The following is a 25,137-nucleotide window of genomic DNA, read 5'->3' as shown; positions in this document are numbered from 1 at the left end:
GACCAACATGAATTGTTTGCATCACTCCTTCGCTTTCAGATTGATAGTGAATCACCATCCCATTTTTTATTTAGCTAATAACATTCCGTACCAACAAAAATCTCACTTAATTATTTGCTTGTAGTACTTAATAAATATTACGAGTGGCGATTGTCTAGGAACATGGCACATCTTTGGCTATGTATTTCCTGAACTCAAATAATTGAAAATCATATTTTTCAAAGGAAACTAATTTCTCTAGGTACATGACAGATTTTTTTTTGGGAACATCGCATGGGAAGATATGATATATGAAGTATTGAACAAGACTTACAGCAATAGTCACAGATATTTTAGGGACAACTGCATTATTTGTTTCCTAGACCATCAGTGTCTACTATTGAAATCTGTATTCCAAAGGAGTTACAGTGAAAATGAAAAAAATGAGATATGAAAATGAAAAAATGAGATACTAAAGGAGATGCAGGATTACAACTTAAAATTTGTCTCCTCTCAACAATGGATTATAATTGAAATAAGAAGCTCATCTGCAGGTTCCTCTCAGTTTATTTCTTCATGAATTTGCTTTCCACTGCAGGCAGAAGGATCTTCATATTCGGATGAGCAAAATGGATCGTCGTCGTCGTCTGAAGGATCTTCATCATCGGGTGAACAAAATGGATCTTCATCATCGGGTGAACAAGATGGATCTTCATCCTCCAATTAGAAAATACATGGGTTTGTTGAGCAAATATGTCAAAGAATCTGTAAATAAAGTTACAAAAGGACAGTACGACGGAAACTTCGGTGAAGGCAATTCAACTCAGCACGCTAAGTCATATGTACTGCTCAAATTTGCATTTCCCCCCTTTTTTTGTTTAAATAATTCGCGGTGAAATGTACATTAGTAAAAACTGCCAAGCCCAGGCGTATCATGATTCTTCCAGTTTTGCTTCTAACTATTATATGTCACTCATGCGCTTCATTGTTTGTTTACTCTGTCAATTTGAAATTGCTCCCTTTAACCTCAAATGCTTTATCTACTTCACTGTTGCTAAGTTAGTCCTAATTACTGTAGGGTTTGCATGCCAGTGACAATGACGACATAGATCGTGCTATTGCATTGTCCTTATCAGAGGAAGCTCGAAAGAAGGGGAAAGCTATTGGTTCGTTCCATCCCATCTAAGCCAGTTTTCACAATCTTTAACTTAGAGACCCGTGTCATTATATTTTCTTATTTTGGAATAGCAATTCTAGGTCAATGAGCATGTTCAAATATCTTTTTAATGTTTTACCTGGTTGCACGTGTTGACAGAGAACATCTTTTTAATGTTTTTCATTTGATTTTGTTTATGACCCAGACAATGATGATCATTTAGGGGAAGATGAAGAGCTTGAACGTGCTCTGCAAGAAAGTCTGAAGGATGAACATCCTCGTTGTCAAAATGGTCCGGTGGGGGATGTTCACTCAGATAGTACTCCAGCAACTAGCTTACTGCCACGTATTTTGCCCTCGAGTGGAGTGAGGTATTTTTTGTTATAAGGATCACTACTTTCATGGCTATTTAAGTAACCCTTGTCGACTCAGAAAAATATGTTTTGCTTTTGCTTCATAGACAGCACTAAGTGATGCTTTGCGTTACATGTTGCATTAGCGGGGTAGTGAATGGCAATCTACTGGGGATTATGTAATGATTTGTTCTACCTAATTAATTTTACAGCAAAAAAAATGCAGATATAGTAAGTTGAGATGTGCTTAACTTAGATCTATTTCTGTAACTTGTTGATCTCAAGAAAGGTGAGAACGATTAGGATTTTGGATGTTTAAACTTGTGTATCAACTTGGGGGTGAAGCAAAATTCCCACATAAAATATAATACGTAGCAGTTGGCCATTGATTCATGACCAGCTTCCGTTAAGAAACATCTGAATTGTGAATTTGTCATTCATATTGTTTTATACCCTGCAACCTACTTTATAGAGTATGGAAACACAGGATAGATTATATAACATCATATTGCTAAGTCAAAGATCAGGATGGAATTGGGATCAGGGATCTATATTTATATTTCAAAAAATGTTTATAACCCACAAAAATCGTGCAACTAACCGTGACTTCTTAGGCTCATTCCTGTGAAGTGTGCTAGCTACTAGTAGGATAGTTGCGTTCTTTTTTCCAAGGGTATGGGTTGTGATTTGTGAAAAACATCAAATAAAAAATTTAAGCTTGGAATGACTTGCGCAGTATTGAGACTTGCTGGTAGATGCAGGTAAATCTAGTTAACTACTATATGGTGAAACTTTCCCTGATTATGGTCCATTTGATTAGTGCTCGGAGTTGTATGCACTGACTTGTTGATTGGGTTGATTATGGGCAAAAAATGCATATATATGCATTGTCCCAGAAGTATTTTATTTATTGGTTATCACTACCTCCATTCGTTGTACTTGTTTCCAGTATTAATGTGGTCTCTGAACTCTGATACAACGCCTTTGACCATGTATTTCGAAGTATATGTTAGTAAATATTATTAAACTTATAATGAAATCGAAGAATCTTCGCGAAAAACTAGAAATATCGTGACAGGTGAAAAAGTAAATACTTTTGGGTAATCAGACTTTTCAAAATTTAACTGCATAAATGACATCTATCTCCCGCTTGCCTTTTTATGTCATGATACAATTCTCTTTTTGACGTTGATTGTAATGTCATATTCTTATACTTACAATATGGGGCCAATTGTCTCCTTGAGTAAGATAGTGGAAACCTAGGGCTCTCAGAGCTCTACTGTATTGCAAGACGGTAGAATCATTAGTACCCGTCTCCTTTTTTTTGCCAGGATATCTTCTTTTTCTGCATTTTTAACAGATATGGTGCACCATATGGACTCGTGTAGGGTTTGTGCTGGATGTAAAACTCCACTTGGGCATGGACAGTTTCTCAGTTGTATGGATTCTGTTTGGCACCCTCACTGTTTCAGGTGTTTATCTTGCAGTATGCCAATATCAGAGTGTGAGGTACAAACACATAGCCTATTTGATTTAACATACTTCAATTTGTGATAAATTATTAATCCCGACCTTTCTATCGGCAAGTTTGCAGTACATGAAGACCATCCATACCACAGTTCCTGCTACAAGGAGCTCTTCCATCCAAAATGTGATGTTTGCAAGACCTTTGTAAGCATATATGTTTTTCCAGTTTATGAGGGAGCTTGAGTATTTAGTGGTAGCTAATTTTTGTTTAATTTTTGAACTGTGCTGATTACATTTTTGTTACCAGATTCGAACAAATAAAAAAGGTTTCATTGAATACCGGGCCCATCCTTTCTGGATGCAGAAGTATTGTCCTTCACACGACAATGATGGTACCCCTAGGTGCTGCAGTTGTGAACGAATGGAGGTTAGGGCTATGGCTATACCAATCAGAAAGTAACTGGTTGCTTACTTTAATTGTAGTTGCTTCAGTTCATACATGTGTGTCTATTTTCGGAAACATTATTACTCCCTCCATTCACAATTAGTTCGCGTTGTGGATTTAGTCGAAGTCAAACTTTGTAAACTTTGACCAAATAGTTACCAAATATTATCACCATCTACAATATAAAGTTTATTGTATTAGAATCTTCACAAGTTATATTTTCATATTTTATATATTCATTATTATGGATATTGATATTTTTTCTTCTATTCTCGGTCAAACTGTACAAAATTTAAAAAGTATTGACCAACGGGGGGAATGATGAGACTCTTCCTGGTTTTCTTCTATTCGCTCAAGAACCATAGAAAAAATATATTGATATTTTTTCTTCTATTCGCGGATGGGCGCTAGGATGATAACCTGGTTTAAAGTCCGCCCCTCCCAGTGAAATTACCACTAGGTGGGGATTCGAACCCAGGTGGGCTGGCTGCATACTCGCTAGCCTTGCCACTTCTCAATCTTTACAAAATTTGGCTTTGAATAAAGCTAGAACACGAACTAAATAAAACGGAGGGAGTATACATTTGATGTTTTCTTAATTTTTTGCTATCCTAGTGTGCATATATTTATTTTTTGACCAGGAAGCGCACATATTTGCATTTGGTTAGTTTAATGAGTTTAGCTTCCTCCAGCCAAAGGATATCAAGTACATCACATTGGATGATGGCCGGAAACTCTGCTTGGAGTGTCTATATTCTTCAATAATGGACACGAACGAGTGCCAACCAGTATACATTGATATCCAGGAATTTTACGAGGGTTTGAACATGAAAGTAGAACAACAAATTCCCTTGCTTTTGGTTGAACGTCAAGCTTTAAATGAAGCCAGGGAGGCAGAGAAAATGGTAATTGACATAATATCTAGCATTCCGCAATATGATTTTCGTAATATATGTAATCATTTAACGTCTTTGATAGGGGCATCACCTTCCTGAAACCAGGGGTCTCTGCCTGTCAGAAGAGCAAATTGTCAGAATTGTATGTTATTGAAACATCTTTGTATGTGACCTTGATACTTATGAGCATTCATGGTTAAATAACATACAGTAATGCTATACAGATATTGAGGCGACCAGTAATTGGACCAGGAAAAAAAATCATAGACATTTCTACAGGACCATACAAACTAGCTCGGCGGTGTGAAGTGACTGCAATTCTTGTACTCTATGCTTTGCCAAGGCAAGTTTAGTAATTTTCATTTTCCCCTAAATTGAGCACAGTTGACGTAGTTCATGTTTGATGCTGATTCTGCATCCAGTCTACGAAGCTGTATGAAATTCTTTGTTGCGAGTGTGCGTAGGTTTTCATTTCCATTGATTTTATTGCATGCAGACTGCTCACTGGCTATATTCTAGCTCATGAGATGATGCATGCGTACCTTCGACTTAAAGGTACTTTTGTTGTGCATGTCTATTTTCTTTCTTCAGCATCTGAGAATTATACTGATATCTTTTGTTGGCAGGATATCGAATCCTTAGTCCAGAGGTTGAAGAAGGCATCTGTCAGGTTCTAGCTCATCTCTGGCTTGAGTCTGAAATCGTATCAGGTTCAAGTAGTAGTATTGCAACCACCTCTGCAGCAGTAGCAGTAGCAGCAGAAGCAGAAGCAACAGCAGCTCTAGCAGCGGAAGCAACAGCAGCACTAGCAGCGGAAGCAACAGACGCAACAGAAACACCTTCGGAATCCTCCTCAACGAAAAAAGGAGAAAAGACTGACTTTGAGAAAAAACTTGGAGAATTCTTCAAGCACCAGATTGAAACAGATCCCTCTGCAATATACGGAGATGGGTTTCGGGCAGGCATGAAGGCAGTTGAGAGCTATGGCTTGAGAGGTACCCTTGATCATATCAAGCGGACGGGTTTTTTCCCACGTTGAGGCCAGGGATGCGTATTCAATGTGTGATTGAGCATGGGGCATATACTATGAGGATTTTTTGGGTTCAAAGTTTGGTATACCAAAGTTATATACATTGATGACCAATAGAAGACAGAAAAAAGGGGATTTAGACATCATACTATAAATTGCAGTCCTTTTCGGTTGTGCTTTAGATACAAAGTTGATAGGGTTATGGCAACCATGAGACGATGAGTAAGTGGTCTTTTAGATGTCTGTCAGACACATTTTATGGCTGTGTGCTTTATACATAGCATTGATATTTGGTATGCAAAATGGAAGTTGAATATATTTTGATGTCTTAAAGCCATGACTTTCTGTATGTGTGTATGCAGTTCCATTTTTTTATGTCCTGCCTATACCTGCAAAAAAAAGACAGTAGCGACGTAGCTACACTAAATACATGCAAGGGTCAGTTATAAAAGCAGGGGCGGAGCTGGAAAGGAAATGTCCTTGATGCACTTATCAAGCTTGCAACTTTGCTAGTGATGCACTTTTCTTACCCTGATGCAATTACCTTGCTAAACACACAAATAGTACTAAAATTTTCCTTTTACCCTGATGCATGTGCATGTTTGAGTATCTGATTTTTAATTTACTATAAGATACATATGGCATTGTTTTTACCCCAAGAAAGTGGCATCTAGCTGAATCGCTGACCACCGGACCCAAATTGGTTCCTTATTCACATGAGCAACACCGTTGCAAACTCAGATGACGCTACAAATCAAGCGGATGCTTCCGGCTCTCATGTGTAGCTAGATCAAAGCCTGAGCTCTTAAGTCTCAAATGCAATCTTGGAGTCTAGCAGCAACAGCTCCAGCACAACTACCTGCCCCAAGATCTGCCGTTAAGACTAGTCATAGTGGGAAGTAACATAGAGGCACATGTTACTACTCTATATTACTACTTTCATAGTGGTTAGTAACATCAAAGTAGTATCATATATGTCTTTATTAATTAGCTTATAGACTCATTGTATCTTGGGAAGTGTGATGTTACACTAACTAGCTATGTTACTCCATCTTCCTCTCTCCTCTTTAACTCACTACCACATAAGCAAATTTGCTGAGTTGGACACTTAGTTACTAGTGAAGTTTCTCCCACTATGAGTAGTCTAAAGGGCCTCAGACGAGTAACCAACATAATGGTTATTTTTTATGAAACGGGATTGGAACTCTTAAGTCTATACTCGTTACAAAGAGGCGATAACATAACCAGAGAACACACAAGATAAACACAGAGGCGATAACATGAACTGATTCCAAAGAAGGCCCATTGATAATCTCGTAAACACACGTATCATTCCCCGTACGAAGAAAAAAAGTAAATGTACATCACAACAAGCAAAATCTTTAGATGGCAGAGCCATACACACGCTATGCAGAGCAGGAACAGAATACACCATACACAGCCCATAGGGAGAGCTTGCCAAGCCAGGATATCAAGGGATTAGCAAAACTGCAAAAGGATTAAATGAAAAGACATGTGCACCAACAAGCCAGAGCCAGGTCGAAAAAATAGCAGAGCAAGCAAGACTTAATTTATTCCAGCAAGGTTTACGCTGCAATGTTAACATGCCATTTAGGTCAGTTCTGATCAGCCATAGAGGTTCAACATCCTGTAGGAACTAGCACCACCACCATTCCTAGCCCAAGAAACTAACACTTCTTAATCCGTAGCGTTCAAAGGACTAATGAGGTTCTAAATCCAGCAGCAAATTTTCAACTAAGAGAAAACATAAAGTCTGGTGATAACTCTGATACGACTCCTAAGGCAGTTGATTCAGCATATGCGCATTTCATCCTTTCAATGTTCATTGGGAGTCTTTGGCAAACTTAGACATGAACCTTTTCTTCATCCTCAGCTGAAATAGAAGAGTGGGAAAAATACATCAGGTGAAGATACTAAATGTCCAGTAAGGTTCAGTTCAGTTCAGTTACGGCTTACAAGCAGCAGTAACTGGAACGTGGTACATAGAGTATATTGCACAATACTTAGTGGCAAAGAAGGCATCTATACAATACTAACTAAAATAGTCATAATTAAGCTGCGTGACAGAGAGCAAAAATTTATGACCAACAGTACAGAAAGCTATATCAAGATGATAAGAGCACAGTGATGCCAGATTATGATGAACAGGCACCATAGAAAATAGTGGGGATATGATTAAGGGCCAAAGATACCAAGGCCATGAATACGATAATGGGAGCAGAACTATGACCTAAGACATTGACAGCTATATGCATGGGCAAAACATTTGGGCGGCAGGGGGGAATAAGGTTCACCTTGTCGCTGTGGCCACACTTCTTCTTGCGGCACTTGGTAGACCTGAGGGGAAGTCGTGCATAGCACCTGCAAGAAAAATAGTGAAAATTATAAGATATACTGGTGCACAAAATGCTTCTTCATCATGACATAATCTATTTAAACAACAGAAAAGATACAAAACAGAATGGAGGGCTACAAGAGAGTCTGCTTTCAAGGTTAATTAACAATCTAATTGATTGTTCCTAACTGATCTTCTAAACAAGAAAAACATGTAAAATGACAAACAATTGCACTGAATATACTGAAATGGCCAGTGACTAAACAAAGAAAATTGGCATGCCATGAATATGCTAATCTCGATTTTCCCATCCACCATGCATATTAATTTCATCATTCATCATAATCAACCACAAAACCCAAAAGTAACTGCTAATGCAAAGAAGGGCAGGTGGCACATTAAAGGTGGTCCGAGCATCAAGCTCTAAAAGTGGGACATGAAACTTTTCACAATTCCAATAAGCCAAAGAGTTAACCAAATTCAGTCTAGGACCAGAGCACATTGCTGCTTGGCATGCACACTAACAAAACTATATCCAGTATATTCACATAGCACATGCATCTGAGAGCAAACCAGAAAAATCAAAACCATTAATTCATAGGCCTGCATATACGTAGAGATCCATTGACAGGGGCAGCGAGTCAGTGTAAGAAATGAGCTTCAGTGACCGAGTACATACTTGCGGCAGACAAACTTGTTCTCATTGTACTTCTGCGCAAGGATGCGGAGGTCGATGGCGAGGTACTGTGGGTAGCCGCCTCTGCTGCCACCACGGAGACGAAGCACGAGGTGAAGCGTGGACTCCTTCTGGATGTTGTAGTCGGCCAGGGTGCGGCCATCGTCCAGCTGCTTCCCTGCGAAGATGAGGCGCTGCTGGTCCGGGGGGATACCTACGAGGCAAAGCAAACCCAAATACTTGCAGGATTAGGTAATCACGACATAAAGGTAGAGATGAAATTACACTGGATAATCAATGAACCCATTTTAGTACAAACAAACAGGGGATCTGCTGTCTAGATCCAGGTTGAATGCCCACCATTCGTGCAAGTTGCCAAAGAACAGGCCAATCGATTCCTACCTGAAGGATTATCCAACAACCTTGAGGTAAAACAAGGGCGTTTTGATTTTCATGCCGAGAGGACCAGCAGGTAGATCTGGTCTGTTTTAGACCGAGATGACCCACACAACACAGCAACAAGAGGGCGCTACATTGGAGAGATGACTTGATGATAGCTCTCCTGGACAAGATTAATGGCGCAGAAGCAAGCAAAAATAGAGGAAAAGGCAGGTCTTTTGGTCGAAGACAATACGCATTTCGGTCGAACAAGTAGACAGGATGCAAGAACCAAGTGAACAACACGGCCAGAGGCAGGTGAAGAGAGGATATTGGGCGCCGAGTTGGACTAATTGAAGGAGGAGGCAACATGAGGACGCTATGAGCTACATTCGAGAGATCAATGAACGATAGCTCTCCTAGACAAGATTAATGGCGCAAAACCAAGCAAAAATAGAGGAAAAGGCAGGCCTTTTGGTCGAGCAAGCACACAGAATGTAAGAAGAACACAGCCAGAGCCAGGTGAAGAGAGGATATGGGGTGCCGAGTAGGACTAATTGAAGGAGGAGGCGATGATCGATCGGAGAAGCAGGTTAGTGTGCGGATGATTATGTACCTTCCTTGTCCTGGATCTTGGCCTTGACGTTGTCGATGGTGTCGCTGCTCTCGACCTCGAGCGTGATGGTTTTCCCCGTCAGCGTCTTGACGAAGATCTGCATCCTGCCTCCTCCGATTGGTCGCCCCTATCTATCTGGTTCCCTCGCTCTCGCCGGGTGGTGGTGTTTGGTGCTGCGCAGTGAGCAGCGCCGCGGACGTGAAGTACGTTTTATAGGGAGTGGAGGTGGTGCGCGCTGGCTGGGAGAGCCCCAAGAACCCTAGCGAAGCATGCGGGCCGCTAATCTCGGGGCTTGGTCGGCAGAAGGGCTGCTATATCCATGATTGAAACCGGCCCATCTAAGCCCTAAAGAGCTGCCTACCTATTACAACCATGTTTTTTAAGGGAGCGTTGCCACCATTCCGCTATTTTTTTCCTTCCTTTACCGCACATGTTATAAATATAATGCATGCCACGTGTATACAAAAGCAGTTACACAGAGTTCCGAAAATATTAAGATTTTTCCATTCTCTTGAATTGCATCTCCGCAAAAGTATATAAAACGGGTCAGAGAGGTCATTGTGAGACCAAGGGCAAGGGTGGGATTTTTACGCTGAGGAGAAGATTTGACCATTATTATCCTTAGAGAGCTGAAAGATCTCTAAATTGTGCCCGGGGAGCAAAATTCCATGAAAGTATTAGAGCATCTCCAGCCGCGTCCCCCAAACCGTCTCCCAAACCGCGCCGGATTGAGCGTTTGGGGGACGTGTTTTGTTCGTGCCGCGTTTGGGGACGTCGCTCCCCAGCCGCGTCCCCCAAACGCCGCCCCCAAACATTTAAAAGTATTTTTTTAACACATAAACCATTTATATCAAATGTAGCATATGAAAAAAATGTTTTCGAGGATTGTTTTCAAATTAAATTACAACAAACAATAAAACAAGTAATCAAATATAATAAAAAGAGCTAGATGATACATCAAGGTGCCACGGTATTTCCTTTGATCCTCCACAAATGCTCAACGAGATCAGCTTGAAGTTGCTCATGCACATTGCTGTCACGGATCTCTGCGTGCATGGCGAGAAAATCAGCAAAATCTGCAGGCAACTCATGATCAACCTCCGCGAGAGGGCCTTGACACTCATAGGGACCAACATGTGACCTAACATGATTCTTGCGGTCATCCTCGATGATCATGTTGTGCATGATCACACAAGCCTGCATCACCTCCCACATTTGGTCGTGAGACCAGCTTAGAGCAGAGTACCGGACAATGGCAAATTGTGCTTGAAGCACACCAAATGCCTGCTCGACATCCTTCCCGCAAGCCTCCTGTCGTGTAGCAAAGTGAGAATTCTTCAGACCGATGGATTCGAGATTGTTTTGACAAAAGTGGCCCATTTTGGATATATACCATCGGCTAGATAATAGCCTTTGGTATATTGGTGGCCATTGATCTCATAGTTGCATGGTGGAGCATGCCCTTCGACTAGTCTGCCGAACACCGGAGACCGCTGCAACACGTTGATGTCATTGTGTGATCCCGCCATGCCAAAGAAAGAATGCCAAATCCACGGGTCATAATCTGCCACGGCTTCAAGCACCACATCTGCAATATCCATGACGCCCTTTGTATATACCTTGCCAAGCAAACGGGCAGTTCTTCCATGCCCGGTGCATGCAATCGATGCTTCCAAGCATTCCGGGAAATCCTCCGGCAGCATTTTGTGCCATGATCCTTGAAGTCTCTTCCTCAGTTGGCCCTCTCAAGTAGTATTTGCCAAACTTTCCCACCACAGCTCGGCAAAACTTGTACATGCACTCAATGGCAGTAGACTCACTCATGCGAAGGTAGTCGTCATGTGTATCGGCAGGTGCTCCGTATGCAAGCATCCTCATGGCGGCGGTGCACTTCTGAATGGATGAGAACCCGAGAACGCCTACAACGTCGACCTTGAGCTTGAAGTAGGGGTCGAACTCTCGAATGCCGTGGAGGATATTCATGAACAGGCCCTTGCTCATCTCTGTACCGGCGCCGAAAATTGTCGGCATGTGTTGCCCCGTCGGCGAAGTAGTCGTTGTGCAGCATGGCATGCCCCTCCATCCTCTGCCGGGGCTTCGACTTCCTTCTTCCCGGCCTTGATCCTCCGCGGCGCGGCCTCTTCCTCTTCTCTGCCTCGGCGTCAAGCATGTCATGGAGGGACGCGATGATCAGCAAATGCTCCCGCAGGTCGTCGTCGAACGCTTGCTCGTCCTCCAGCAGCAGGGCAAGCATCTCATCGTCGCTGTCCATGGCTAAAGCAAAATCAATGGTTAAAATTGCGCCGAGGCGGACGACGCAACAAACAGCGACCAATCGCGCCTACCCGGCAAGTCGTCGAGCACCTTCCGTGCGTGGAGGTGGGGCGGATTTGACGCGCGCGTTCACGGGAGGCGCCGGCGACGCGGCGGCGGCGGCACGACCGGCGGGAGCCCCGGCCGCGACAACGGTGCCGACTCGCGGCACGGATCGGACGCCCAAACGGCCGGGAAATCCAGCGGCGGCGGTGGGGTGGGAGGCGCGGGAAGGAAGGAGCGACGAGAAAAGAGGCGCGAACCAACGGTTTATGCAAATAGTCGCCAACATGTGGGAGCCCGCCTCGCTTTTCGTTGTGTCCGGCGTCCCCGGTGCGTCCCCGTGGGACGGGGACGGGCTCGGGCGCCGGACACCGTATCGGGCCGCGCCGGACAAAAATGGGCTTTGGGGGACGCGGCTGGAACGCTTTTTTTGTCCGGCGCGCCCCAAATCGCTTTGGGGGACGGTTTGGGGGACGCGACTGGAGATGCTCTTATGGCACTGCATTGGTGAAATTCGGTATAGGACCTCAAAATATCTGATCTTCCCAGGTTACTATGAAATTTAAGCTTTGGGCTCGTACACAATACAAACAAAATATGAGTTACGTGGAACCTGGTCTTTCTGGTTATTATGAAAGATATTGTAAAGAAGTTAAAAGTGGATTGTTCTAATCATTGGGTATTTGATGATGAGTAGAGGGTGCCTGCAAATTTTCTCATTTAGTGGTAGATCTCATTAAACTCAATATTGTGAGTCACATAATTTATCTTTGACTTTAACAAAATGGACTATCCTAATGAGCAAGGTTGCATTATTATTAAGTGGTCAAATTCCCCCCTTTGCCAGTCTTTCAAATACTAAGAATGAATTATGCTGGTGTAGTCAACTGCCCTTTGAGCCAAGTTGTTTATATTATATGAGTCCAATATACCTTACCCAATGGTAACCATAACATAGCCAAGTAAATTTTGCATATTTTTATAGACTTTGATTCTGGGTTCATTGCTGTGTTGATGTTTATTCTTGGAAAGTGTGTTCATATTGTGATCTTTTATACTAAGCGTGCTTACACCTAGTGGTGAGAATGAAAATTGTGCTTGTTTTAAAAATTGCGAGAGAATAGTGCGTAGTTTCTCAAGTTACCATTTATTCATATTGATCTGTGTTGATATCATTTTTTTACCTCGTTTTAGTGTGTGGAAGCTCACAAAGCACCCTTTTTTGTTGAATGGTTTGTACATCACACAATGATGCACCAATATTCTGATGGTAGAGATCTGCTTAGCATATCTTTTTTTATCACAATGTTTTCATTGGTATTCTTCTTTGTTTTCTATTGTATTATTATAGCAAGCAAATATGATCGTCTGTGGCTTCAGGTTAATTTTTATTGAATATTTTCGGATCAAATTTTACTACTCCGTACATAATATAAGCTGTTATTACAACCAGATTTCATAATATGGAGCGTCTCCACAGTTCCGTCATATTTTTTCCTTTATTTATCGCACCTGTAAACTGTTAACATAAGGCATGTCATGTGTACGCAAAATCAGTCATATAGCATTCGAAAAAATATTCCTCCCTTCGATCCCTTTTACTTGACTCAAATTTAGTATAAACTTGTATTAAATACGAGTCATTTAAAAGAAATTTGAGGGAATAGGATTTTCCATTCTACTTAGCTGTAGCTCCACAAAAGTACATAAAACGGGTGAGAGAGGTCTTTGCGAGACCATATGGGCAGGGGTGAGAGTTTTACGCTGGGAGAGATTTCACCATTATTGCTGTTGGGAGGTGAAATATCTTAAGCCCGTCGCTAGACTTGTAGTGCGACAAAATGGCGCGGAGAGCAAAGTTCTAGGAAATTACTATGGCACCACATTGGTGAAATTCGGCTTATAACCTCAAAGAACCTGATCTTCCTGGGTTACTATGAACTTTGAGCTTGGGATTTGTACATATTAAAAACGAAATATGAGTTACCTAGAACGATCATTGTAGGATTCTAAACCCTTAATCGCCCCTCCAGAGCTTACCCATTATTTGCACCCGTACCCACCAAAGGGTACAATTTTCCATACTCGCTACCAAGTTTATAGGGTATACCCCACCAAATCCTAAATGTCTAAGATGTGCATGAAATTAGAATTTCATCCATAAATATGCACATATTTGTATTGAGTTTGTCATATGTATTGTGGTTAGTCTAACCACTTTGGACCCAATAAGTTTGGGGACCAAAATATGCCTGATTATGTTTTAGGTACATTGGAGTTGCAATGGATGTTTGCCTCATTTATAAAGAAGGTTTCTTCACCATATGATCATTGGAGTCAAGCTAGGATGATCGACGAACTCATGTCCACTACATCACCGATCCCATTGCTATCTCGGTAACAAGTATCTACTCATGCATACCCTTATAGCATCCAACCTATTGTAGGTTGCATCTTGACATAAAATTCTTCATTTGAAAATGTTGCGGTTGTTGCAAAAAATCTTTTAAAAAGATAATTTTTATTGCTTATGTGAGAAGTTGAGATGATGCATATATTGGGGAGTATATAAAATCATGTTCTTGATTCTCCTATCCAAAATATGCCTATTAGCAATTTATTGCATATCAATTCCTCATGTTGGTCTCATGTGCAATATTGTTGAAATTTCAATTTGATTATTTTATTGTGATACATGTTGCCTTTCTCAAAATATATCAACTAGCTTTAGCTCGCTTATTGTTAGTTGTGATGTTTTTGAGATTTTTTTGGTTGAAGTTTATTAATATACCCTAAGAGGAAAAAGATCCATTGGATATATATGCTTTTTAGCAAGAATTCTTTGGGTATATCTTTTGACTTCCTCTTGGATATCATGTCCTCTTTATTTCAAATAAACTTTTGTGTGTGCATGTTTATTTATGGATTTCCATCATGATTTTTTCCACTTAGAAACTTATATACATAAAAGTGTTAATATCTAGCCTTGATATCCTCGTTCTTTGCCTACCATCTTTCTTATCCATTTGGTTTTGGTGGTGTTGGTAAGAACTTGATTTATGAGTGTTTGGTTTACTTTGATTGCATCTCCATGCACTCATATCTCATGAATGTTTTTGGGCTCAAGTTTGTCTTGATAAGCGTATTGATTATTATCAATACAATATTTACTGTTTGTGTTCTAAATGTTTTAGGCGGAGTTAGGATTCCATGTTGGTGCATATTGTATTGAAATGCAATAATCCTAATTTATGCACGAACCTTGTGGAGATTCCTTATTTCATTTAGAGCACCATCTCTTTCTATCATGACATCTTGTTTTTGTCTAATTGTTTCTTTGGATCTTTTGATTGCTTGCTTCATTCGTTGAAGTTTCTTCACCTTGTTATCTTTTGCAATCTTTGATCCTTAATATATTGTGTTTTTCTCCATGTATTCGTTATTGGATACATTCATTTGATTCCAATCGTATTATGAGAAATGCACGCCTTGGGGAGGGACTCATACTATATTGTCCTTCTAAATTTGGCACCCATTTTGTCACTTGTTGACAATGGGGGAGAAGTTTAGAGGGTTTAAGGGAAGTGGTTTTATACTTAAGTTTGTTTTGTTCTTAAATGTTTTACCTCTCATGCATTTCATATTTATTATGTTTTGCATGGTTGAATATATAGCGGAAACTCTCCCGAAGGTTAAGCTTGACAATGTATGCAATGAAATTCAATCTCATCACACGTGCATGTATTGTGGGGGAGTTTTCTCTATATATGTTGGTTCTACTCACATATCTTGCATTTTTTGTAGTTTGTGTGAGTAGAATCGGTTTTAATATGGGCTAGTAGCTTTGTGTTACTTGACCATATCAAATACAACCTCTTGTATACAACTTATTCTCGGATAAGTTGCATAGTTGTTTCTAATATTCATAATATAAACCCCCTTGTTGACATTGTCATCAATTACCAAAAGAGGGGAGATTGTAAGGGTACATTGCCCCTAAGTGTGTTTTTGTAATTAATGACAATCCTCTATGGACTAATGTTTTCATTGTGTTTATATGAAGGAATATTCCATAGGTATTTCTTGAAGTCCATATGTTGAATTCAAGTGTGGATGCCATGAATATAATGTTATGCATTTGGTATCGGCACCAGGATCATCGATTTGAAGAGAATAATATGATATGATCAAGAAGAAGAAATTAAGATGGAGTTATTGTGTGGAACTCAAGTTAGCCATGCTCTAGCTTATGCGTTAAGCATTGAATGATCAAGATATTATAATAGAGCATGAAGAGATACAAGGTTGACCAACACTAAGAGTGACGATTGAATTCAAGTTGGTCAACACATGAAGCATAACGATTGTACCACTTTGGATCATGTGATCTTGTGGGCGGTAAGCCTTGTCAATTATGCTTCATGAGCTAACCCACTATATATGTGCATACATTTGTGTTGTCTATGTGGGCTAGGTGTCTTGCCATGGGCATGCGTCAAGAGTATGATCTCATATAGCCCATGAGAGGATGACATCAGGCTTGAATGTCATCAATGTTGAGAAGGGAAGTTCAAGATGAGCATATCGAAGATATCATGCTTGAATCTTGGCGTCCATTTGGTGATAATGGACATGTGAATATGTGCCTCAATGAAGCTTTCCCATAGTGGTGTATGGGGGAGCAATCATGCGTCTTCACGAAGCAACAATGATAAAGTGGGCATTTCGCCTTGAATGAAGCATGAAGCGTCATCATCAAGATCAAGCGGGATGAGCAAGGCAAAGGTATGGCCTTGCTAGGTTTTCCTTTTACCGGTATCAATGTGATTGTTGGGAGACCGGGTTATCGGATAGATAGCCGCACTATCAAGAGGGGCTTTCAGTTGGGTAACTTAATCGCATCATCTTAGGGAGCTCAATCCTTTGCATACTTTGCATCCCTATATTCTTATTACTTATTGGTGTTTAGCTGTGTGAGATTCTTGAGCTTGTTTCTAGCTTTTCAACACGCCCGAGTTCATCGAAAACGGAATTCGTATGCATCTTCTATTGCGTTTTAATGTTTGGAGGTTTTACCAGTTTGCCCTTATAGATAGGTCAAGCATTTCATAGTATTGTTCTCACTCCATTGTTGTAATATTATGTTTCTATCCATAATGTCGTAGAGCTCGTTGTCGTGATTCCAACGAGCCCAAGATAATCGAAATTGGAGTTCGGATGAAAAAGTTATCGCGTTTTTCATAAGGGCTGTTTTTCTGCCAGCAGCATCCGACGTATTGGTCGGCGCCGCCGGGTACACTGCATAGGTTGTCGGCGTATAGGTCGGCCTGCCGGGTACATGAACGGGTAGGTTGGCATGTCGGGTGCTGCTACCGGGTGGCATTCTGGGGGGGGGGGGGTCTGGACCATCCGGCACCCTGGGCGGCCCGCCGGGTTCTATGTCGGGTAGGTCGGCACCCTGGTCGATCCCGCTGGAGTCGGCGCCGAGTGGCTCGACTTTTTGCCCCAACAGTCATATTTTGAGGGGTTGTAAAAGGGGCTTCTCCCCCAAATGTTTTCTATGGTTCTTGAGCGTATTTCCTACCACCATTGTTGACATTTTTTAGCTTGCTTCCTCTCCCATCCCTCCTATGATTTTTGCATATTTTTTTTGTAGGGCTTTTCAAGAGGAGATCTAGATCTACAACCTCCACCAATCCATTCCTCCTCTAAGTGAGGGAACTCTTGGGATCTAGATCTCGGAGTCATTGGTTGACCTCCATCATTGTTCTTCCTCTCTAGTCCCTCCTTAGTATTTGTTGCTTTGGTGAGATTTGCGAGAGAATGATTTGAGAATTTTTCTTGGTGTTCTTGCTTTGCATCCTTGCATAGTGTTGAGCTCTCCAATAAGATTAGTTTGAGTGAGAGAACGTGAGATTGTTACTCTTGGAGGGGTGACCTCCTAGTTGTCTTGGCGGTTGGTGATCCGGTGACCTCTTCGTGGAAGATTGTGAAGAGGCCTGAGATTCTCCTTCATGGAGGTGGTGGAGCTTGCCATCTCCGGAGTGGAGTAAAAGCTAACCATACGGGAAAGGCCTTTGTCCTTCGTGGTATTGTCTTGGATAATAAGGTGAGCCTTCGTGGCGTTCGGAAGACCTTCGTAGTAGCCCGCATCTCTCCAACGTGACGTACCTCACCTTGTGTGGGGGAACACGGGAATACATCTTCGGCTCTGCTTGCCTCACTTATCTCTATACCCGAGTTTACTTTCCTTGTGATAGCCATCGTTCTTGAAATACATATACCTTGCTATCCCTTGTGTTGCATATATCTTGTTCCAATCTTGAGTTGTTGTTGTTGCACTTACTTGAGCCTAGCATATTTAGGTTTTGTGGTTGTAAAATAAACGTTAGCTTAATTCCGCATTCCTACAAGCCAAATCCGTAATAGTTTTAAAGCACCTATTCACCGCCCCATCTAGGAGAAATCTCGTCCTTTCAGAAGCACCATGCTCCTGTCGTCTCGCAACATCGCACCTGAGCGAGTGCAGAGGACAGCAAGGAGCAGCCAAAGGGATTGCAGGGTCCAGACCACGACAATGACGCCTACCACCAGAAACAACACCAACCGACAACCCCAACTGACACAAGGTGGAACCTTCATGAAGGTGACGACACACGGAGCATCGCTGCCGCCCAATCCAAGGGATTTCGGATTTCTCCTGGGTATCAAGAGGGGAAGGGAGGAGGGTAACTGGGTAAGATACCTCAATGGTGCTCTAGAAAGAACACGACGCTCGCAGGCGTGGCCACCGTCTCGGCTAGCACCGCCAGCCAGGGATTTCTCCTGGAATCAGCACCTCCTCCAACACTTAGCCCGACAACAGATCCAACGGCCAAATAAACCACCATAGCTCGGTACTGGAAGGGTCGGACGCGCCAGACGAAGAGGAAGCTTCCATCCTTCCGATATTGTCCGGGGCATCGACCCTACGGCCTTGCACCACGGGCAGCACCCTCCGCCTCCCCGCTATCAACACTGCTGAGGAGGAGGACCCGCATCGCGCGTCCTGCTCATCGCAGAGCTCGTGTCGCTAGACCACCAGAGGCCGTTTCCTTGGTTCCCAAGCCCCCATTGGGGGAGCCTTCGGACAAGACCACTGACGAAGGGGAAGCCTGCCATGTCGCCTCCGAGGTCTTGGAATACCCCGTGTGGAGATCCTTCTTCTAGCAACCGCGGGAGGAGTCAAAAACTGGAAATCCCCGCCCCCTTCACCATCGTAGCGAGCTTAGCTCGACGATGTCTCTAGGGGCGACGAGGCTGGCTAGGGGGGTGAGGTGGGCGGCGGCGGTGCTGGTTAGGGTTTTGCCTCCTCGGTCTCCTGGAGGAGGCGACGCGAGAAGAGAAACGGTTTGCCTTACGATTTCCCAGCGTACCCATGTTTGCATCACATGAAATTGAAAAACAAATAATTATAAACAACAACATATCTTTACAACTTATAAACAACGGCTTGACGTGGAGTATTGGAGGCAGCACAGTTTGGGAGGGGATCAACACGGGTGGGAGAGTGAGAAATACATCAATAAGTGATATATATTTGTAGGGTCCAGTTGCAGAAAACAAAAAAATTCCTACTACAGAATAACATAGCCAAGATCTATTATATGGAGATGGAAAGTAACAGAGGGGTTTGATGTTTAGGCCCGTTGACGAGGCGGTTCTGTAACATCCCAAGTTTTCAACAATAATAAAGTGAGAGTTTCAATTACTCAAAATTTGCAACAAACAAAAACTTTTCTATGCATATAGTGCCACATATAGATTCATGCATTTAAGTAATATTTCTTTTGTGCAATTGCCATGATGAGGGTTAGCATGTTGATCTATTGATATGTGAACCCTAATCAAGATCACAAAACCCTAAATTGAGGAGAAATAAAGAAAATGGAAAAAAAACCCATATTCACTCACATACACCATATGCCAAAATGCAAATCCTTCACCAAGGCCATAATTGCTTGCTCCCTTGCTTCTAAAATGCTTCAATATGATAAACTAACACAATTGCATCATTGGATCAAGAATCAAATCAAAAGAAATCAAGAATTCATCATACATATGATAATGGTCACTTGGACCAAAAATATTTTCTTCCTCACTTCACACCCCTGTATTTCTCAAATCCTAAACTAAACTTTGTCAACCAAAGCCATGTCATCCAAGACCATGTCAAGGTAAATACTTTTCATGTTGACCACCATGGCTAGAGTTGACTAGGTTGACCAGAATTAAATTGCCAAAATGGGATCTGAGAATAAAAACAAGATCACCTCAAATTTGAAAAGTTGCAAATCATTTCCAAATTGAGTGCCACCACCACCAATACCTCACATTAATTATATCATTGAGATGTACCAAAAAGAATTTCGAAATTTAAATAATTTTCTCTTGCGGGCATTGTGTCGAACACTTGGCAGACATGAACTCAGAATTGTGTTACACACTATTGTCCAGCAGTTTCTTCACTAAACCACTTTGATCTTGTGATCATTAGCTACTTCTAGCTCCCCTGCATCATCCCTGTACCTGCTGTGGTCGATTAAAGTGAGAGGAGGGAGAGAAAAACCCTAAACTAAAGCATGCCGTGGCCATGCCGGCCACCTTTGGCCAAAACACTCCCTGGCCTCTCTCTCACCTCTTCTCCATGTCCTCGAGTATCCCTGCAGCACAAGGACACGAATGGTACCCAGCCCCGGCTTGCCAACGCTTGGCATTGGCCAGAATCGCCGTGCCCAAACCGTGCCAGGACGCGCCAGCACGCGCGCTCACCGCGCACTGGCCGCGCCAGTACGTCGCCCACTCGATCGCTGCCGTCCTCGCCCTGCATCCCTACCGCTGCGTCGAGCATCTACTCCAAGACCTCTACGCACTAGACACCCTCAAGCACGCGCAGAAGCATGGTCACCGTCGTCCTCGCCGTCGACGTACCGCGGGTACCGTGATGATTCCTGCAAAAGCTCGAGCGATCCCTTCGTCCCCTCTCTGCGCCAGCTAGCCGTTGAGCATCGCCAGGACGACGCCTACACGATGCCGTCCTCGCCTTGCCCTTTCGCTCGCCCCAGGAGCCGCGCCATGGCCGCGCCCTTGCAGCACCTCACGGCCATCATGTCCATCTATAAATAGAGCTCCTCAGCCCACGATCCCTTCACACCATCTGCTCCTCTCCCTTCACTGAACACCACGCCCCAATCAATTTCGCCCTTAGTCGCCGGAGCTGCTCGAATTTGAAGCTGAGGTCCGCCGGAGCCCGCGGAAGCTCTGCTTCGATTGGAGCCTCCCCGAGCGCCACCGCTGCACCAGTAGCCTCCTCGTCGACGACCGCTTCTCCGCGCACCCTGCCAGAGTCCTGCAACGGCCTGGTATGTCCTCCGACCCCCTACTGGCGCCGTGAGCTCGCCGGAATCCCGCCGGGGACGACGACGCTCACAAGCCGTCGATCGCCTCCCAGATCCTACGGCCAGATTTAATCGTACCGCTTCGCGCGTTAAGAGCAGCCGACAGGTGGCCCCCACCTCGTCAGGCAGCCCACTCGCACCAGATGCGTGCTGGGCCGCGCCGTGCTGTTTTAAATCGTTTCGGCCCAGTAACGTTTCCCGCGTGGCCCAAAAATTCAAATAAGAATAATCCATTTAGTTCAAATTCAAATACTGATGCTAACTTCAAATTTAAATATCTTGAGATCTACTACACCAAATTTAACCAAATTTATATATTTAGAAAGCTCATGAAATTATCTAAATAATGCCACCGGCCTCATATCCAAATTCGTAGTAAATTTTAAATGACAAAAATAACAAGGCAGGGCCTTTTCTAACTTTAAATAATCATTAAAAATAATCTATAAATGATTTTAAGTTGATTCCAATTCTAATAAATCACAAATGATGTCCTCTAATTGATTATGAGATAATATGGATATGTTATTTGTATGATCATGGACTAGATCAAATAAGATAGCTATGTAGTCAATTCTAGAACAATTCAACTTGGACTTCAAATTTTATAAATACTATGAGAGCTACTCTCTCATTTAAATCTTGATCCTAAGTGATATAACCAGGGGGAATGACCTAGGCTAATGAACCCCTGATAATTATTACTTAGAGATTTTAATGCATTTAAAATATTAGTATTATAACATGTGTAGTGTAGCACTTTAATTAAATTATACTCACATATAATAGATATGAAATGTTGACTTGGGTCAACCTATATTTCATACCTGATTATTATATGAAGAGATTAAATCTTTATATAGGATAATAAGAGGAAACTTAATTTCTCTAAGGAGCTACATACCCAAGTAAGAAATAAATATAATAAGAGGAATTAATTCTAATAATAAGAAATCATACAATAACCCACCATGCCATGTTTGATTGATGATAAGATTAGTGTGAGAATTCTTTTAAGTGTTTCTAGTATAGTATGTGAGCTTGGTTTAGTATTTATACCTCGTATTCGTATATAGACGCTAGTAACGAGGAATATCAAGAGGAGGAGGCCTACTCCCAAGAGGAAGAGGAGAACTTTGATCACTACTCAGCTCAAGGCAAGCTAACCCTTGCTAAATATAAATGCTTAGCTCTACAAGAGCAAAGGCACCATCACCCTTTACTTTTATGTATTACCTATCCCATGTTTTTACTTAATTTTACTTTGGCTTATTTATGTCAAAGTACTTTTTGATTTATGATTTACTTGGTCTGGAATAGAACCATACTTGGTTTAGAGGAACACCAACCAAAGCTAGATAGCACCCCTCATATAGTTGCTATTGCTAACCAATTAAAAATTGACTACTCTAGATGGGAACAAGTGATCTTGATATGAATTTGAAACCTTGGAATGATGGTTCATTCCATGGAATGACTATGAAGGTGAATATGACCGAGAGAAGATAGTGATTTTTGATATAAACCTGATATGGTTTTAAATGCGATACCTTTCCAATTATACAAGTACCCCCACAATACTCGATTATGGGTAGGGCTTAACTAGAAACTTGTGTATTTTAGTATGGGTTCCCTCTAAACAAGCATCATAGGGGTTACGCCGAGGCTGCCTCCGTATATGAGAAATGATGTGAATATGAGGTGAATGTACGACCCAAGCCCTGTGCGGTTCCCGGGTTAACGAGTTGGTTCTCACCGGGGGCCAAGCTCATGGGGAGAGGTGCCTATACTAGGACATATAAGTGAAAGGTTATGGTTGATGATCCGCGTACTGAGTTACGATGATTCGAGGTTATCCTCGACGGATGTAATCAAAAGTTGTGGCACAAGAGTACAACCTCTGCAGAGTGTTAAACCTATTCGAATAGCCGTGTCCACGGTTACGGACGGTTGGAAAGGCCATACTACTTCCGTTATCAGAATTTATGTTGAAATGGTGATGGTGATAGCTGAATGAATTTGGATCCCAGATGAAATGTGGGAATGACACTAATGTTCCCACTTGAGTTAATCTATTAAATAATGAGGATTTATTTAAATGTTTATCAAAGGAAAACTTGGCTTTATGCAAATAAACCTAGAGCTTAGTACCCCTTTACTACACTTAATATGCTTTACCATAGTATTAGTTTGCGAGTACTTTAAAAGTACTCATGGCTTTGCCCTGGCTATTCAAATGCCAGACTATGAAGAGGAGCAACAGTATCAGGATGACGGACAGCGGGACGTCTACGATAACTAGGATCGTCTTCTAACGTCAAGCGTTACTGTGGAACATATAGTCCACTACTACTACGCTTCCGCTACTTATGTGTGATGTTGAACAATCTATTTGTGTAATATTGGATCATGTGATCCCTTGTTGTAAGACCTTATGTGTTGTAATAAATGATGACTCTGAACGACTTACTATTATGTCTCGCAAAAACAATCTTCCTGGGATTGCGATGTATGATATAATAGGGCATCCGGACTTAAAAACCCGGGTGTTGACAAGTTGGTATCAGAGCCATTGTTTGACCTTAGGAGACCCTAGTTAGAATGGACGTCCAACAAACTTAGTTTATAATAAAATAGTTATGAAAATACACTCATACCCTTACCTTGGAAATCTTTTTCAAAACAACCCATTTCATGATTATTACTTAAAAGTTTGAACACTTACAATTATTAACTTATTTGTCACTCCCTCTACAGATGGAGCCTATCATCCCGACGGAGCCCTTCATCCAAACCCAAGTGTACGACTTGGCGAACGGTGGGGATCTGATCTTTGAAAGGGATCTGTTTGCTCTCACCGAGTTCCTCGGACGCTCGCCTCCCGTGTTCTACGGAGGCCAGATCTCGGACCAAGCCAACGGCCAGCTCCAGTGGCTCATCATGGCTAACCTTCCTGGGAAGCCGGAGTCACCCATGTTCCGCCAGATCCAGTTCTCGCTCCGCGACAACACCTGGGTGGATGGACTCGCCCATGCTCTGCAGGAGTCTCTCGCTCGTCTGTGCGGGCAAAACTCGGTGGCCATTGAAGGGGAACGCTTTGCGCACTTCGCAAGGCACTCCTCTGTTGGTCTGCCCCTCAGCCTGCCGTACCACCCCGTGCTGAGGCACCATGTGGATCACCTCGACTACATGCTGTACGAGACTCGGTCTGCGCTGAGTAACTCCCGCTCCGCCGCCAACCACACTCAGCAGCAGCTGAACCAGTACGCGGATACCATCAAGGTCATCGCGAAGGAGCGCAGGACTCTGCGCCAGCTGGTCGCGAAGAGGGACGCCACCATCCACCGCCTCAAGACCAAGATCGCCGTCCTGAAGGAGACCATCTCCACTCAGGTGGAGCAGCTCCAGATCCTGGAAGGAGAAGGCGAGGGGAAGACATCCAAGGGGATGGCTACTCCTACGTCGGCAACGACAACGACTACGAGCCGGAGGAAGAGGAAGACCAGGACTTCCACCGGCACCTGCACTGCCGGGATGGACACCACCTTCCCGCTCCGCATCGATGGATAGCTTCCATCCCTCCACGAGCACCGCGTAGTCTGAGATGTATCGGTCCTTTGTATTCGCCCCTTGTATCGTAGATTGTTGAAAGGGTTCTTCAAACCCTCCGGATTGTTAGCTTGTAATAAGTGCTACCTTCATGACTATGTGGTGTGTAATATATCATCTTATGAATCAAGTTTTAAATAAATGTGATTTTTACTCCCTAAATTAAGCCATAGAAATTGTCCCTCTCATCTTATGATCCATATCTCTGTTCAGATGGCACCTCCCAATCGCAACGCCAATCCGGATGCGCTGACACAGATACTGCAACAGATGTTGGCTGATCGAGAAGTTGATAGAACTGAAAGGCAAGCTAACCTAGCTGTACTTCAACAGCTTGCACAGAACAATCAGGGTCACGGAAACCATGACCACCTAGGCTCCAAGTTGAAGAACTTTCAGAACACCAACCCACCGGTGTTTAGC

At 42.7% G+C, this 25,137-nt stretch overlaps 2 protein-coding genes across 2 annotated transcripts; one reads left to right on the top strand and one right to left on the bottom strand.

The window, feature by feature from the left end:
- Nucleotides 1-689: 689 nt before the first annotated feature.
- LOC124703420 (protein DA1-related 1-like) lies at nt 690-5,433 on the top strand. Its single transcript, XM_047235637.1, has 11 exons — nt 690-821; nt 1,058-1,145; nt 1,341-1,506; nt 2,877-2,997; nt 3,076-3,159; nt 3,263-3,382; nt 4,093-4,305; nt 4,379-4,438; nt 4,521-4,639; nt 4,793-4,851; nt 4,923-5,433. The coding sequence occupies exons 1-11, from the start codon at nt 714-716 to the stop codon at nt 5,333-5,335; spliced, it is 1,551 nt and encodes a 516-aa protein (XP_047091593.1). The 5' UTR covers nt 690-713; the 3' UTR covers nt 5,336-5,433.
- Nucleotides 5,434-7,040: 1,607 nt separating this feature from the next.
- On the bottom strand, nt 7,041-9,466 carry LOC124703419 (ubiquitin-like). Its single transcript, XM_047235635.1, has 4 exons — nt 9,353-9,466; nt 8,362-8,572; nt 7,642-7,708; nt 7,041-7,220 (listed from the first exon to the last, which is right to left on the bottom strand). The coding sequence occupies exons 1-4, from the start codon at nt 9,453-9,455 to the stop codon at nt 7,170-7,172; spliced, it is 432 nt and encodes a 143-aa protein (XP_047091591.1). The 5' UTR covers nt 9,456-9,466; the 3' UTR covers nt 7,041-7,169.
- Nucleotides 9,467-25,137: the final 15,671 nt, after the last annotated feature.

This window comes from Lolium rigidum, chromosome 3 (assembly GCF_022539505.1).
Source record: "Lolium rigidum isolate FL_2022 chromosome 3, APGP_CSIRO_Lrig_0.1, whole genome shotgun sequence".
NCBI lineage: Eukaryota > Viridiplantae > Streptophyta > Magnoliopsida > Poales > Poaceae > Lolium > Lolium rigidum.
Note: the sequence above shows the minus strand (reverse complement) of the source record. Positions and strands in the feature narration are given on the sequence as shown.